This window comes from Trichechus manatus, unplaced genomic scaffold (assembly GCF_000243295.1).
Source record: "Trichechus manatus latirostris isolate Lorelei unplaced genomic scaffold, TriManLat1.0 scaffold00007, whole genome shotgun sequence".
Taxonomy (NCBI): domain Eukaryota; kingdom Metazoa; phylum Chordata; class Mammalia; order Sirenia; family Trichechidae; genus Trichechus; species Trichechus manatus.
The window spans coordinates 30679415-30695140 of NW_004443943.1; the positions used below are offsets into that span (position 1 = coordinate 30679415).

A 15726-nucleotide genomic window follows, 5' to 3' on the forward strand; every position below is an offset into this window, starting at 1 on the left:
CAATCTGCTTCCGTAAAGATTACAGCCAAGAAAACCCTATGGGACAGTTCTCCTCTGTCACATGGGTCAATATGAGTCAGAACGGACTCGATGGCACTTACAACAACAACAATCATAATATACAATGTAACTCATACGAAGAATATTTACATTAATAATGTGCATACTGAGCATGGATTTATGTTGTAGTGGGGGAGGGGGTTTAAAAGAACCTAAATACTCATCTTTCATATCAAGAAGTCCATAATTAGTGTCAGAATAGAAATACCAGGAAATAACAGTATTAAGAATACCATTGAGAAAGATGGAAATAAATACCGTAAGAAAAAATGGAAAGAATTGAAAACAGTTACCTCTCGAGAGCAGGCATCAACAGGAAGAAAAGTAGAGAGATGCTGCTTTAAAAACATTATTTTTAATTATGCAACTCAGTACTATTTAAGTTGTAAAAATATACATGTATAACTTTGATAAAAAATAAGTATTAAAAAATAAGTATGGCACAGTATTTGGGAAAAACAGAGAAGAAAATCACTGCTTATAAGTAGTGAGATAGGATCAAAATTGTACCCTATTAAAATACCCCAGAAAACTGAGCTTGTATGCAGAGAAGGAAAAATGGGTATAGTTCTTCATGCTATGTTGAACAAAATAAAGTTCCAGTAGTAATTATAGACCAAGAGCCAAATGTATTAGTACGTAAAATCATAACACTTACCGTTTTAGCAAGTGCTTTGATTCCTTTTTTTATCTCTTTCCTTTTCTTGGAGAACTGGTTAACCTCTTTTTTGATGGCCTGAAATGAAGTGAGTATATCACTTAATGAAGCAAGGGAAACAATGACTATATAGACAGACAGACAGACAGACAGACAGATAGAACCTCTCTACAAACACATATTTTTTTAAAAAGTGACAATATAAAGGGTACATAAAAAAAACACAAAACTGTAATCCCTTGCTTAAGTCTAACTGCTACTATGTAAGTGAGCGCTGAAACACCTTGGACCTAGTGTCAATTATAAGCTCATCCAAAAGAAACTAAGCAGTGAAAAATTAAATAGTGAAGAGTTGAGAAAGGAAAACCAATATGCTATATTATTGGGAACTCACGTGAGGCTAGATAAGCGGGCTAAATCCAGACACAAACTATAAGCAATCTGCTATCTATTTCACCTCCAGTTGCACCGGAAGCCACCATCCCCCTTCTCCTGTTCCTGCCCTCCTTAAAGAAAGTTAGCCTCCCAGCATCTCCAATAAATCACTCCAAGGTAGGTATCACAGTTCATTCTTTGCTCTGCCTCACCTGGGCACTTCTGTCAGGTTTCATTTAGCCATGTTACAGTTCGTAACGTTCATCTGTCTTTCAAAGATTTGGTTGTGTTAAGGGTTTTTATTTGTTTTCAGGAAAGTTACACTTGTAGAACGTGATGCTCTGCCAAGTGGTACCTTGTTCTACTTTGCAACTTTCCACTAGGTTTTCATAGGAAACAAATCTGTATGGCACACCTACAGAGCATGATTTCAAACATATCCCATGTTTTATTTACCTCTTGACTTTTTGCTTCTATCCAGGAAATTTCCTTCATGTCCTGAGCTGAGACTAATTCTTCTTGTGAGGAGTCAATGTTTAGCTGCTTTATCCCAGATGCCTTAGAAGAAAAGACAGATAATTCTTAAATTTAATCTAAAATTCATGAAGTTCTTCTCTTCCCACCTTACTGCATATAACTGCCTTGAACCCCTTTGCATTTGTTGCATTTTTTTAAATACCAAACATTTTGCCTGCCCAAGATGTAATATGTTTTGTTACTCTAATTCCTACCAGTCTGTCCTTGGTGTCATTCTTGGTAATCACAATTGGTTTTAAATTGCAGACTTCTGGAGGCCAATTAAATTTGTTCAACATAACATTTAGCATGATACCGCATGCGGTGAGAAACTTAATGATTATGACACCATTCACCTCCACACTGGCTTTCTGACCTTGAATATGCAGATACTAGGCCTAAGTCTTTATGGATGGTGAAGGCACGGCCTTTATTTCTAAATTTAAGTTTTCCGTGTGTTTTATAAAGTTTAAATCCATCAGTGATGTAAACAGTTTTGAGTGGTTTCCTATTTGTTGGTCGGAAACTCAAAAACATAGTTATCACATTTAGGAAAACATAATAATGACCTTACGTCCACTCCACTGCAGCCATCCACTTCCATGGGCCATATCCTTGATCCTGTACAACCATGCCCAAAATCTCAACTGCAACCACTTTGATGTCTATCCACAGCCTCCTGTCCCACAGAACTCCTCCTCCAGCAACTAAGTGTTTTGGCTCACAGATGCTGCAATCCTTTGACCCGCACCTCTCTCCCTAAAAAAAAACACACACACACACACACAATTTCACCCACCACAGTCCTCCCTGTCCAGGTTAGATTCCATAATAATCGCTCTTTACCTCTCTGCCCATGTCTGTCTCTCCAGCATACACACCTGGCAAAGCCCCAAATTTTGTTAAACTCAACAATCCACCTACGCCATGCCTATACTGGGCTCATAAATGTAACTTGAGACAAGCTCACCACTCAACTGGCCTGACTTTTAAGTTCATGGCCATGAACTAGGCAGCCACAAAATTTGGTGTCCAAACTGGGACACTTCTGAGAGTGAAAATAGGTGCTAATCAGACAAGACACCAGGAATGTCCCCTGAAACCTGGGGCACACAGTTACCTGGTTAACCTTAAACGGGCACTTAATGGTGACTGGAAATCTTACATTTCTCAAACATATTCACTTTGCTCTCTCCAAAATGACTATTTCACATCTTTTCATCTCCTTAAACCTCCTACACACTCTTCTGCTACTATCAGCCCCCTCTTAGCTAATAATCTTGCCACATTTCTCATTGAGAAAGTAGAAACAACCAGACAGGTCACATTGTCACTAAATCACTCTGTGTCTTTCTTCTCGTTACTGTGAACCAAGTGCCCCTGCCCATCAAGGCATGACCCCTACCCTCATCTGTGCTTAAACTCGTTGCCATTGAGTCGATTCCAACTCACAGCGACCCTATAGGATATAAGTCAATTCTGACTCATAGGGACCCTATAGGACAAAGTAGAACTGCCCCACAGGGATTCCAAGGAGGGGCTAGTGGATTCGAACTACTGACCTTTTGGTTAGCAGCTGAGCTCTTAACCGCTGTGCCACCAGGGCTCCCATTTGTGCTTAGGATCTAATCTTTTCCTCCTTCTCCAGGTCATTATACTTTTCTTATTATCCTCTCTCTCTCTGCCTCTTCCATTTCTCCCTTCTACTGGATCCAAACCTGCCCTGGTACCTCCTATCTTAAGAAAACTACTCTCGACTGAACTCCAAATTCCCCTTTAACTACCATGCCATTTCTAGGCTCCCCTTTGCAACAAAATGTCTGGAAAGAGTTTGGGATGTCACACTCTCCTGGTTCTCCTCTGACCTCACTGATCGCTTCTCCTCAGTCTACTTTGCTTCCCCAAACTCTTCTGGGGATCTCTAGAAGTTGCTCTGTCCTGGCCCCCTTCTGTTTTCTTGCCATTCACTCTTCCAAGACCTTAAATGCAATCTATATGCCCTTGAATCTTAAAGCAGCAACCCAAATCCTGACGTCACCCCAGAACTCAAGACTCATCTATCCAATGTCCTACCTGGTATCTCCACTGGGATGTCTAATAGGCTTCTGAAGTTCATCATAGGTAAAACTGACTTCATAATTTCCTTCTCCCTTCCCAAAGCTGCTCCCCCAGTCCTCCTCATCTCCGTGGATGGTACCATCTTCTACATAGTTGTTTATGTTGTTCAAAATTCTAGGAGTTATCCTTGAGTCCATTCTTTCCCTCTATGTCCAACCCATCAGCGAGTTCTGTCAACTCTACCTCCAAAACCTATTTGAAATTCACCACTTTCCTTCTAGACAACCAATCCTCTACCTCCGTCATCTTCACCTGGACCTCTGCCATAACCTCCTAATCTCCTGTTTCCACTCTTACTCCCCTACAGGAAACGTTCTCCATACAGCAACAAATGATCGTTTTAAAAATGTAAATAAGATCTTGTTAATTCTCTGCTCAGAACACTTCAATAGGTTCTCACAGCATGTAGAATAAAGTCCAAACTCTCTGCTCCGTTTACAAAGCCCTGCATTACCTGGTCTCTTCCCACCTGCAGGTCCTCATCTCCTTCCACTCTCTCCCTTGTTCACTTCAACTGTACAGGCGTTTTTTAGGTCCTCAAACACACCGAGCTCTTTCAAACTTTTTCCCTTGGCCCTAAGTACTCTTGCCCCCTCAAACTTACCTTTGCGTCCTGTGGCACTTTTTTTAATTTTCAGATCTCAGCTTAAATGCCTTCTTCCCAGTGGGACTATCTAGACAAACTCTATCACATCAATTTATTTTTCTTTGGTTAATAGAACTTGTCACTATCTAACATTTTCTTGTTTATTTATCAGCCTCTCCCTGTCCATTCCCATCCCCCAATTAGCACGTAAGCTCCATGAAAGCAGAAGATTTTTTCTATCTTATTCATAGCTACATCCCTACAGCCTAGAACTCTGTAGGCTCTCAATGAATATTTATTAAGTGAGTGATTGAGTGTTGTTTTCTGGCTAAGAGCTTCCTAAATAATAAAAATCGAATGAATTGCCATCAAGTTGATGCAGACTCATGGCGACCCTATGTGTGTCAGAGTAGGACTGTGCTCCATAAGGTTTTCGATGGCTGATTTTTTTCTGAAGTAGTTCACCAGGCTTTTCTTCCAAGGTGTCTCTGGGTGGCCTCAAACCACCAACCTTTTGATTAGCAATGAGCATGTTAACTGTTTGCACCACCTAGGGACTCCTCCTAAATAATATATGTGATATAAAATTATAGAGAGACCTGTTTGGCAAAGCACCAGTATTGGTAGTACAATTCTTTTTTTCAGGGAAACCCAGATCTTCGTACTATGGTTTGAATGACATCTGAGATATAATATTTGTGACTGCTTTGAGAAAATCTGAATATTTAATCTCAGATGTAGCTCATACTCTTTTTGAAAATCATGGAACACCTGTATAAAGAAGAATATTACTAAGTATCTGCTTAAAGAAAACCACAAGTTGCAAGTTGATCTCTAATTTAAAAAGAGAAAGAAAGCTACACTGGAACTCAACTGTTTTTTCATGATCTGATCCCAAATCTAAGGAATCTCTTTTTATTGTATGCATACAGGCATTCTCCTCATCCATGGTGTTGCTCAGAGAAGTTGAAAGTTTCAAGTAGTGGTGAAGACTGTCAGTGGCTAAGACTCCTCCAAATCGCCTATATTAATAGAAAGAAAACACACAAGTGACAAAAATTATAATTAAAAAAAATTACATTTAGCAGTATTATTTCCAGATATATAACCATTTTTGCACAAAGTAAGACATATGTGGACAATTTTCCACAGTGCTCTGTAATAATTAAGACTCTACTTCTTGTAGGAGAGCCCTTTCATGGGCTATAGGACACCACAAGCCTCTTGACCTCTCTGGGGTGACCTGTCCTCATGCTCTCCCCAAACCCTTACCCAACATGTCCTCTGTACCCACTGTGGCCATTACATAGGAAAGCCACCGGGACGACTGAGCCCTAAGAACATACCAGGGACTGTGCACACATACATGATCACTTGCTATGAGTAGGAATCAATCGACGGCAACCAGTTAGAGAGTGAGATACAAGTTAACATTTTATTCAGGAATTTAATGAATAAAACAGGCATGATGGTTTTTGAAATAAAGTGCTACCAAAATTGTTATGACACAAATATCTCAGCAATATTTAACACGCTCACAATGTTAGCGAGAAAGGCCGAGAAAGGCCGTGCTTTATCACTGTTTTGATCACAGGAGGCACCATGAAACATTATGTTTGCTGAATTGAATTGCACATTGACCACTTAGCTCAGTATTTGACAGCCCATCTGCAGATGAAACAAGGCACTCTTTGAAGTTCAGGCTGTCTTTTTCATGTCACAAGCACACTGAACGCTCTCTACCGCTCAGTCGTCATCTCTGTGCTTGGGTAGTATTTAATTATTTTAACCTAAGCAAAATCTAAATAATTTAATATTAGTTTAACTAAAATCTAATTAAGAAAGTAAGTATGTGTGTCTACATATACATACATATATATGTCAGGGTTTTTAGAGGTCTGTATGATCTTTTAGGAGCTCTGGTAGTGCAATGGTTAAGAGCTCAGCTGCTAACCAAAAGGTAGGCAGTTCCAATCCACCAGCCGCTCCCTGGAGACTCTGTGGGGCAGTTCTACTCTGTCCGATAGGGTCGCTATGAGTTGGAATCGACTTGACAGCAATGGGTTTGGCTTTGGTTTATGATCTTTTAAAGTTATCTACTATTCAGAATTATCCTCCTTCCCTTTGCTCCTCTAGGAGTTTGACAACAGAGTGCTAATCAGCCCGTGCCTCGTGGAGGTGTTTACTGTGTACCATACGTACTTCCATTTTAGACAAACAAGGGTGCCGTCATTTCTCCCATTCACCAGAATGTCTTGTCCATCCATTGAAACTTTCAATGACTGAATCCCTTGCCCCTGGTAAGAATGACTCCGACACTGAGCAAAGGTTTCCTAAACAGTTTCAGGAACAAAATGCAGAAATTATAAATGCAAGTCTACCACATGGCTTTTCTAAGGGGACTACCTGGGTTTTTGTAAATCCTTTTCTATGTGTGAAGAGCATTTTATTTGGTATGACAGTAGCCTTTTGGTAATACACAGCACTTAAAATCACCAGTTCAAAACACATTTACAAATACTGATTCATTCTCCAACTACCTTCAAGTAGTAGGGAAAGAGGGTAATTATTATCGATTCACAACAGGAAAATTAGACACAAAGAAGTTAATGGACTTGCTGAAGGCTACAAAGTGAGGGAGGGACCTTGGGCAAGCAGAGATGCAAATGCAGATGCCTTCAGGAATTCGGCTGGTTTCATCAATGTGTGAAGAGGCTGAGGGTGATGAAAGAGGGGTGGGGGGCCCTGTCGAGAGTAGAAGATAACATGTCCCACTAGGAGGATTCTAATTAAAGCAATTCTTAAAATACTTCGCTGACCAAACAAAACATATCTACACTAATTTGGTACACAGAGCAATGGTTTAAACTCCTTGACTAAAAGCTAAGATTTTTGTCTCACACTGGTTCTCAACCATGATGTCTTTTTTAAAAAAAAGTATTATTTTTCAACAGACAGTACATTCAAATGGTTCAAAATTCAAAATCTATATAAGAATATGCAATGAAAGTCTCCTTCCTGTCCCCATCCCCTAACCACGCGTATCTGCCACAGGCAATCAATGTAATTAGTAACTTAAGCCTCCTTTCAGGCGTTTTAAATGCATATATAAGCAAATTAGACTATATCCCCATACCCTTTTTACACAAATTGTAGCATAATACATATATGACCCATCTTGCTTTTTCCTCAGCATTATTTCTTGGGGTTCTTTCCATATTACTGCAGAAAGATTTCCTCACTTTGTATTACAGCTGCATAATATTTTATTTTATACATACTTTATTTATGTATTATTCATGTACCATTATTAATGTACCCATTTCTCTGTTAATGGACACTAGGATGCTTTTACTAACAGTGCTGCCATGAATAATCTTACATGAGGTGCTTTCTTGCTAGTATAAGTGATAGAATAGCCTAGAACAACTCTTGATGTCTTGCCATGTCCTGTCACTATCAGTTGTAATATATATTACAAATCCTTTGAGTAAGAAAGTGTGTAGACAAAAAAAAAAAAAAAAAGCCTATTGCTGCTGAGTCAATTCTGACTCATAGTGACCCTAGAGGACAGAGTAGAACTGCCCCACAGGGTTTCCAAGGCTGTAATCTTTACAGAAGCAGGTGGTCACATCTTTCTCCTGAGGAGAGGCTGGTGGGTGAGCTGCCAATCTTTCGGTTAATAGCCGAGCGCTTAACCACTGTGCCACCAGGGCTCCTACGAAAGAGTGTAGCAGAGTGTGCAAACAGTTCACTTAAAAACAATCTCTGGGAGATTCCAGATTTATCCTATATATTAGTAATATCACTTTTGCCCAATTGTATTCCAAATATGCTTTCTTGCAGAGGTGAGTGAGAGGGGTCAGGATTATGTACGGCCTCATGGGAGTGTGTCATGTGGGTAGAAGCAAGGCCTCAGGTGTGTGGTGTAGAAACCTGAGCACATTAAGTTATACTTATGAGCAGTACACCCAGAAAAGTATCCCCCAGCTGTTTGGGAGAAAGAATTAATTTTACTTTCTGAGGTATGAAAACAATGGAAATTAGAAATGGTAGTAGTGGTGGTAGAAGCATTGAGGTGTGCAAATGACGGGGAGGACTCACTAAGGGTCACACCCTTCTCTGTCTGTTCTCTCAGCATCCAGCCAAGAGTAGGGTGGGGCAACAGCAAGCAGCCTGGAGGCCTTCAGGACAGGGAGAGCTCAGTAATAATCCCTTATGTTTGCACAGTGATTCTCTATGTCCAAGCAGTTTCACATACACTGTCCCACTGGCCCTCACCAGAATCCTGCAAGAGAGAAAGAGTGAGCGAGCAAGCATGGCTTTCTTAGTCTTACAGATGAGCAACCGAAGCTCAGTGAAGCTCAGTGAGTTGCCAGGACACGCACAGCTAACTGATGCAGGTGCTAGGCTAGAGCTCATCTCTGGTACCCAGACCCAGGGCTCTGGATTTGCACATCTCCTTCTACTGGTTGGAGTTCCCTCCCTTAGAGATGAAAACCACTACACATAAAAACGCCAATGAAATTTTAAAGTCAACAATACCAGCACTGATAAATAAGTTACGAATCAATTTACTTAAAAAAGAGTTCCAATTCTTTTTCTAAGGGCTTTTGTTCCTTATACAAGATCACTATATACTTCCCAGAATAAAAAAAAAAAAAAAGTTTACCAAAGTATAAGCATCTCGGATATACAGAATTCCACCTTTAGCTACTGTTAAGAGCCACAATCCATGAGAAGACAGATACAGCTTTCCATGTCCATAATGTCTGCTTTTCACTTTTTGGAGTGGTTTAAGAATGCAAACACCAGTATGTTCCTGCCAATCAAAGAAAATGATCACATTATAGAAAAGATAAGGGGACAGCACTTTAGGGTTTGCAGTTGTGCATATACCAAACCAAAAACCAACCTGTTGCCACCGAGTTGATCCTAACTCATAGCTACCCTATAGGATAGAGTAGAACTGCCCCATAGAGTTTCCAAGGAGCAGCTGGTGGATTCGAACTGCCATCCTTTTGGTTAGTAGTCGAGCTCTTAACCACTGCACCACCAGGGGTCCATGTGCATATACAGTCATATGCAAACCTGCAAACACTGTTATTGGTAAAAAACTGATAGATGATAAAGTTGGCACCGGTGTTTGCAGTTTTCATCTTTGTTTGCAAATAAAAGTCTGTTTCCGCCAACTAAGAAAAATCTTCTTTATAGGTTAGCCTGCTGTTAAAGATCCCAGCCTACATTGACAATTTTTTATTTTTACTAATCATTTTCATATATCCCATGCTCAACTCAAGATAAATTAGACAATTTTCCTCTATGTGTCACATGTGTTCCCACCTCCATGCCTCTGCACACAGCCTTCCTTTTGTGTGGAATGCCCTTTTGCATGACTTCCCCACTTCACCCGCCCCCTAAGACTGCTCACAATATTTCTCCATGTTGAAATCTGACCTATTCTTCAAAATCCAGTTCAAATATTACTTCCTCCACAAAGATTTTCTTGATTCTCCCTTGCTATAAACCATATCTTCCTTCTCTGAACTTCTATATCTAATACCTTGTCTTCATTCGATACTCTGGAAGAGAAAGGCTTTGACTGAAGGGTGTAGAGAGGAAGGGTGGTAGATAATCTCGGGGCAGGTAGACAGACATCAGTGGGGAACTCTGAATGGCCAAAAGGCAGCAGGAGGGCATTGGGCCAGTGCAGCAAGAGGTGACATATATGGGAGAAGTTTGAAGAGAGGATAAAGGATGCCCCAAACATAGCTTAATTACTTTGTGCAATTTTGCTTAGGGCTCAGCTGCAAAGTTCCACTGAAAATCATCTACCATATAGTCTCTGGGCACCTATGGAACAGATTTCCTAATGCTAGGTTGTTTTTTTAAAGGCATTAAACTAATACTGTGTCACCTGCATGTTTATCTGAAAAGCAGGATATATGTGACATACATGTGAGATGGTTCAAACATATTTTATGACAGATTAACAAATAATGCTAACATATGTCTAATGCAAGGAAATTATATCAATATGTATAACAAAACCATTTGGTAACTAGACTCATACGTTAAAGCAGTTAAGAGGAGTATGTCTGACTACTACACAGTATGACTCAATTTCTAAGATAAATTATAGCACACTTAAGTTTTGGCATACTGTTTCAGGAAGAAGATAGCTACAGATGTATGGCACGTGACTGCAGAAGCCAAAAATTCGTTGGCTTTGGAAGTCCAAGACTGCAGAGGAAAGAGCATGCTCGATCTCATACAGGTACTTATGAATGAATTCATCTCTCAGCTTCCCTCTTTCATCAGCAAAGCTTGCAGCAACTATGAGGTCTGGGGAAGAGGAGAGATCACTTGCATCATGTATTGATTTTATTTTTTTAATCATTATGAACAACTATGAAAAGTCAAATAAGATTTTAAAGTGTGTAATTAATATTGCAGAGGCTAAACCCATTAATCAAACCTGTTCTATAGTGGCCCTATAGGACAGAGTAGAACTGCCCCATAGGGTTTCCAAGACTGTAAATCTTCATAGAAGCAGAATGCCACATCTTTCTCCTGTGGAGTGGCTGCTGGGTTAGAAGTGCCGACCTTTCAGTTAGCAGCCGAGCACTTAATCACTTGCACCACCAGGGCTCCTTTTTTTTTTTTTTTAATATTTTATTGTACTTCAGGTGAAGGCTTACAGAACAGATAGTTTCTCATGTAACAGTAACACACATGCTGTTTTACGACATTGGTTAACAACCCCACAACATTCTAACCCTCTAAATTCTCAACTTTTTTTTTTTTTTTTGGTGAAAAAAAACATAGCCAAAGATACGCCATTTCAAAAATTTTTTTACATACACATTTAAGTGACATTGACTACGCTCTTCTAATTGTGCTGCTATTCTCACTTAAGATGAAGGCTTACAAGACAAAATAGTCTCCCATTTAACAGTTACTACAAATGTTGCCCTATGACAATGGTTAACAATCTCACAACACATCGACAATATCCTTACTCTACTTTGTGTTCCCTATCATCAGCTTCCTACTCCCCTTCTGCCTTCTGGGCCTTATCACTGGACTCCTGTACCTCGTTACTCTCATGGTTTTACTGGGCTGTCCACTCCCAGGCTGAACAGTGAACCTCGAAGGTGACTTCGCCACTGAGCTAAAAGGGTATCTGGGGGCCATACTCCCGGGGTTTCTCCAGTCTCCTTTAGGCCAGTAAATCTGGTCTTTTTTTTTTGTGAGTTAGAATTATGCTCTACATCCTTCTCCAGCTCTGTCCAGAACCCTCTGTTGTGATCCTGGTCAGAGCAGTCAGCGGTGGTAGCCGGGCACCATCTAGCTGTACTGGACTCAGTCTGGTGGAGGTCTTGGTCCAGGGCTCCTTTTTGCAGAGGCTACTAAGTAATAAAAAAACAAACTTGGTTCCATTAGAAATACTTGAGTATTAAATGACTGATAGTAGGTAAAATCTCTTTTGTAAGGTCTTGAGTAATTTCATCAATTAAGTAGATACATGTCATTAAGAAGAACTCATGATAGTTTATACCATACATACCATACCAGTTGCCATGGAGTTCATTCTGACTCACAGCAGCCCCATGTGTATCAGAGTAGAACTGTGCTTCATAGGGTTTTCAATGGTTTTTTTAAAGTACACGGCCTGGCCTTTCTTCAGAGGTGCCTCTGGGTGGACTCAAACTGCCAACCTTTTGGTTAGCAGTTGAGTATGTTAACCTTTTGCGCCACCCAGGAACTATATGATGGTATTGTTGTTGCTACTGTTAGTCACTGTCAAGTTGGTTCTGACTCATAGCGACCCTATAGGACAGAGAACGGCCCCATAAGGTTTCCAAGGAGTGGCTGGTGGATTTGAACTGCTGACCTTTTGGTTAGCAGCCGAGCTCTTAACCACTACACCACCAGAGCTCCATATGATGGTATAGGAGTTCTTAAATAAATCATAAAGGGTTTTCAGGTCTCTTATACTCTATAAGATGGCGAGACTTCGTGTCACATACTTTGGATGTGTTATTAAGAGGCACCAGTCCCTGGAGAAGGATATCATGCTTGGTAAAGACCAAAAGAGGAAGACCCTCAACAAGATGGATTGACAGAGTGGTTGCAATAATGGGCTCAACAATAACGATTATGAGGACAGGGCAGGGCCAGGTCATGTTTTGTTCTGTTGTACAGAGGGTCGCTATAAGTCAGAATTGACTTGATGGCCCCTAACAACAACAACAACAATACTCTATAATTACATATTTGCAAAATGGCCATACAAGCTGTATTTGTCATCTAAAACAAAGAAGAATATTTTATTCAAATTGTTTAGCAGTCACGCCAGCTTCACTTTGTAAAGACGCACAAAAGGAAGCTATTCTACCTCTTCATGTGTTCATGCTATCACCAGCAATAAATAAATAGCCATAGTAGCACCTTATCTGGGCACAGGATAGGGTTGCTTGCTTGTTCTTTCTTTACCTTGTGGTAGTATTGTAGGCAGAGTAAATATTTCCAGTCTGCTTCTTTCTGTTTCTGGAAGTGGGATAAGCACCATCACTTCCACTATGTCAGTTTCCAAAACAGACACTGTGGATATTTGTAAAAAGCCTTTGCCCACCTCTGAAAACAAACAAAAATCAACACCACAAGAAGTCACTGATAAGTTTAAGAACCTTTTTGTCTTCCCAATTAAGATATGACATTATAGACTTGCCTTCACTAAACTTTTAGATTCAAATTTATTTACTGGACATTTAAAGTGAACTTAAAACATAAGTGGCAGGGACATTCCTGATGAATGAATGGGATATTCTCTCTTTTTTTTTTTTGACCATTGACCTGTCACTGTGTATTATTTTAGCACTACAACTGAGGAGCCTGAACTGCTGGCTCTTCTTCCCTCTGTATTTGTGTAAGGAGCACTGCACTCCTCTATAAGGTTTTAAAATACAAAATGTAAAAGAAAACACAGTCCCAAGTGTTGTAAATGTAACTGAGAACCAGGTTCTTTAACTGAGCACCCATTTTATAAAATACAAGGTTTCAACTTGAGTTCATCTTAGTCTTCTTTTTCTTTCTGGTGTTAACAAAGAGAAATTATTTTCTCACAGTCTAGTAGGCTTGAAATCCAAATTCAGGGCGTCAGCTCCAGGGGAAGGCTTTCTCTCTCTGTCAGCTCTGGAGCAAGGTCCTTCTCATCAACCTTCCCCTGAACTAGGAGCTTCTCTGCACAAGAACTCTGGGTCCAAAGGACACGCTCTGCTCCCTGTGGTTCTTTCTTGGTGGTATGAGATCACCCCCATCTTAGTCTTAACGATGACCATCTGGTCTGAATATCAAAAGCAGGGCTTCACAGCCAGGCCCAGCAGAGCTCTGGTACTACTGGCAAGCCCTGGGGGTGGGTGGGTTCCACATATGATCCCAGACATCTGTATGGGGTATTCTCTTAATTTGATGCCTAGATTGGCACATTCAAACCAGCTGCCTCTTGGCATAGTCCACCATGTCTACCACACTCATTAGCACCCTGCATGCTCCGGTTCTTTGAAAATCTACTCCAGTCATTTTTCCCACTCCTAATATGATGCTGAACAGGTTTCAGCGGAGTTTCCAGACTAAAACTGACTAGGAAGAAAGGCCTGACAATCTACTTCTGAAAATCAGCCAATGAAAACCCTATGGATCACATGTGTACCATTATGCATGGGGTCACCATGAGTTGGGGCCAACTAGATGGCAGCTAACAACATATTGGGTAAACTCAAGAATCTGTTTTTTGCATCTGCAGCTAAGGTATTGAGGGCATGGTGGAAATACTGCATGACTTTATATGAGTTTGCTCCTTTAGGAATCCAGGTAATCCAATCTCTGCAAAGTCTGTCATGCCTGGAGCCCAATCCAGATTCTCTACTCCCTCTCTCCATGGTTACTGTTCTGGATGTTCCCGCTTTCTCAGGGCCTGACATCAGCCCTTCCCAAGGAACACTGAGGACATCTGACACAAACTCAACCTCAACTTTCTTATCAAGAATTGCAATTTTTTTTTTTTTTTTGTTCCACCCTCCTCTTACATTTCCTGACATTTATTAGGAACAAAAAGTAACTCTCTCCCGTCTGTGATTATGAGCCCATTCCTCCAATCTATTAGACCGTGTGCTATCAATTATCCCCTTTTATTTTCTTGGGTCTCTTATGGTTCCTTCTATTCAGGCCTCAAGACTCCCCTGTCTTCAAATAAGACCCTTCCTTCAACCCTGCTTCCCCACACAAGTTACCATTCCAACTCTCTTTTCTTTACTGCAAACTTCTTAAAATAGGAGTTGCCAGGTACTGACTTCATTTTCTCACTTCCACTTCCTTGCTAACCTCTTAGTCTCTCCATTCCAAAGAAGTACCTCTCCCAGAGGTCACCCACTGTTTGGGTAAACTACCAACCTCATCCCAGTCCTGAGCTCACTCACACTTCTGCAGCAGTTTACATCTTCATCCAATCTTCTTCAAGCTCTTTCTAGAATGGGTGACTCCCAGTTTTCTCATCACTCTGGGCCAACCTCCTTCAGTTTTTTTCACTGCCTCATCTTCCTCTGTCCACAACTTAAATGTTAAAAGTGTGGACCACTTATCCAGCTTTTCCCACCCCACTCTGGCCAACCAGATACATAAAAATAAAAAAATAAAAAAGGACATGCATCCACTCTTACGTCAACCATTGACCTACATTCTTTGAGGTCTAACTTATATGTTGATGTTACCTGTTTGGCCCCATCAAGCATTTGGGTTTGCTTCTACCCTGTCTCCTTGAGCCATACCATCAGCTTCTATGATTTCTAGATCAGAATTCTATCATTAAGTCTTGAACTACAAATCTAAATTTCCCAGTTTATGCTAAATATCTCCAAATGAAGAGCCTGTTGGCTTCAAACCTACACAGTTTATTATCTCACCTTATCACCCAACCTTCATAACTTTCTTTTCCTCAAGATTTATTTCAATTGATGGCATCACAAACTTTCAGCACCCAGGCTGGAAATTTAGGAGTCACTGATGACTCATCAGATTATATGTGAAAGGAGTCTCTTTCACATATAATCTGATGCCAAGTCCTACAGATTCTGTCACTCACAGTTATCCTCTCCTTTCCTTTTCCATGACTATTACATGGGTTTGTGCATTGTGGATAAGACCATGTGTCCTAAAGTCAGACTTCCTGAGTCTGAGTACTGGCTCTACAACTATCTAGCCATGTGACCTTGGACAAGTACTTAACCTCACTGTGCCTCAGTTGCCTCATCTGTAAAATGAGGATAATACTAGTATCTACCTCAATAAAGGTTGTCTGTAAGAGTTCAATGAGTTACTACATCAAGTGTTTAGAACACTGGCTATCACATGG

At 40.5% G+C, this 15726-nt stretch overlaps 1 protein-coding gene across 1 annotated transcript in view; it reads right to left on the reverse strand.

Moving 5' to 3' along the window:
* Positions 1-15726, reverse strand: part of CFAP43 (cilia and flagella associated protein 43) — a 123181-nt gene that overhangs the window by 46061 nt on the left and 61394 nt on the right. Inside the window, exons 13-19 of the mRNA XM_004370115.2 lie at positions 12813-12953; positions 10477-10649; positions 8986-9135; positions 6516-6646; positions 5188-5335; positions 1550-1636; positions 719-796 (exon numbers count right to left, since the gene is read on the reverse strand). Coding sequence (XP_004370172.1) covers positions 719-796; positions 1550-1636; positions 5188-5335; positions 6516-6646; positions 8986-9135; positions 10477-10649; positions 12813-12953 — 908 coding nt within the window. The remainder of the gene's footprint in view (positions 1-718; positions 797-1549; positions 1637-5187; positions 5336-6515; positions 6647-8985; positions 9136-10476; positions 10650-12812; positions 12954-15726) is intronic.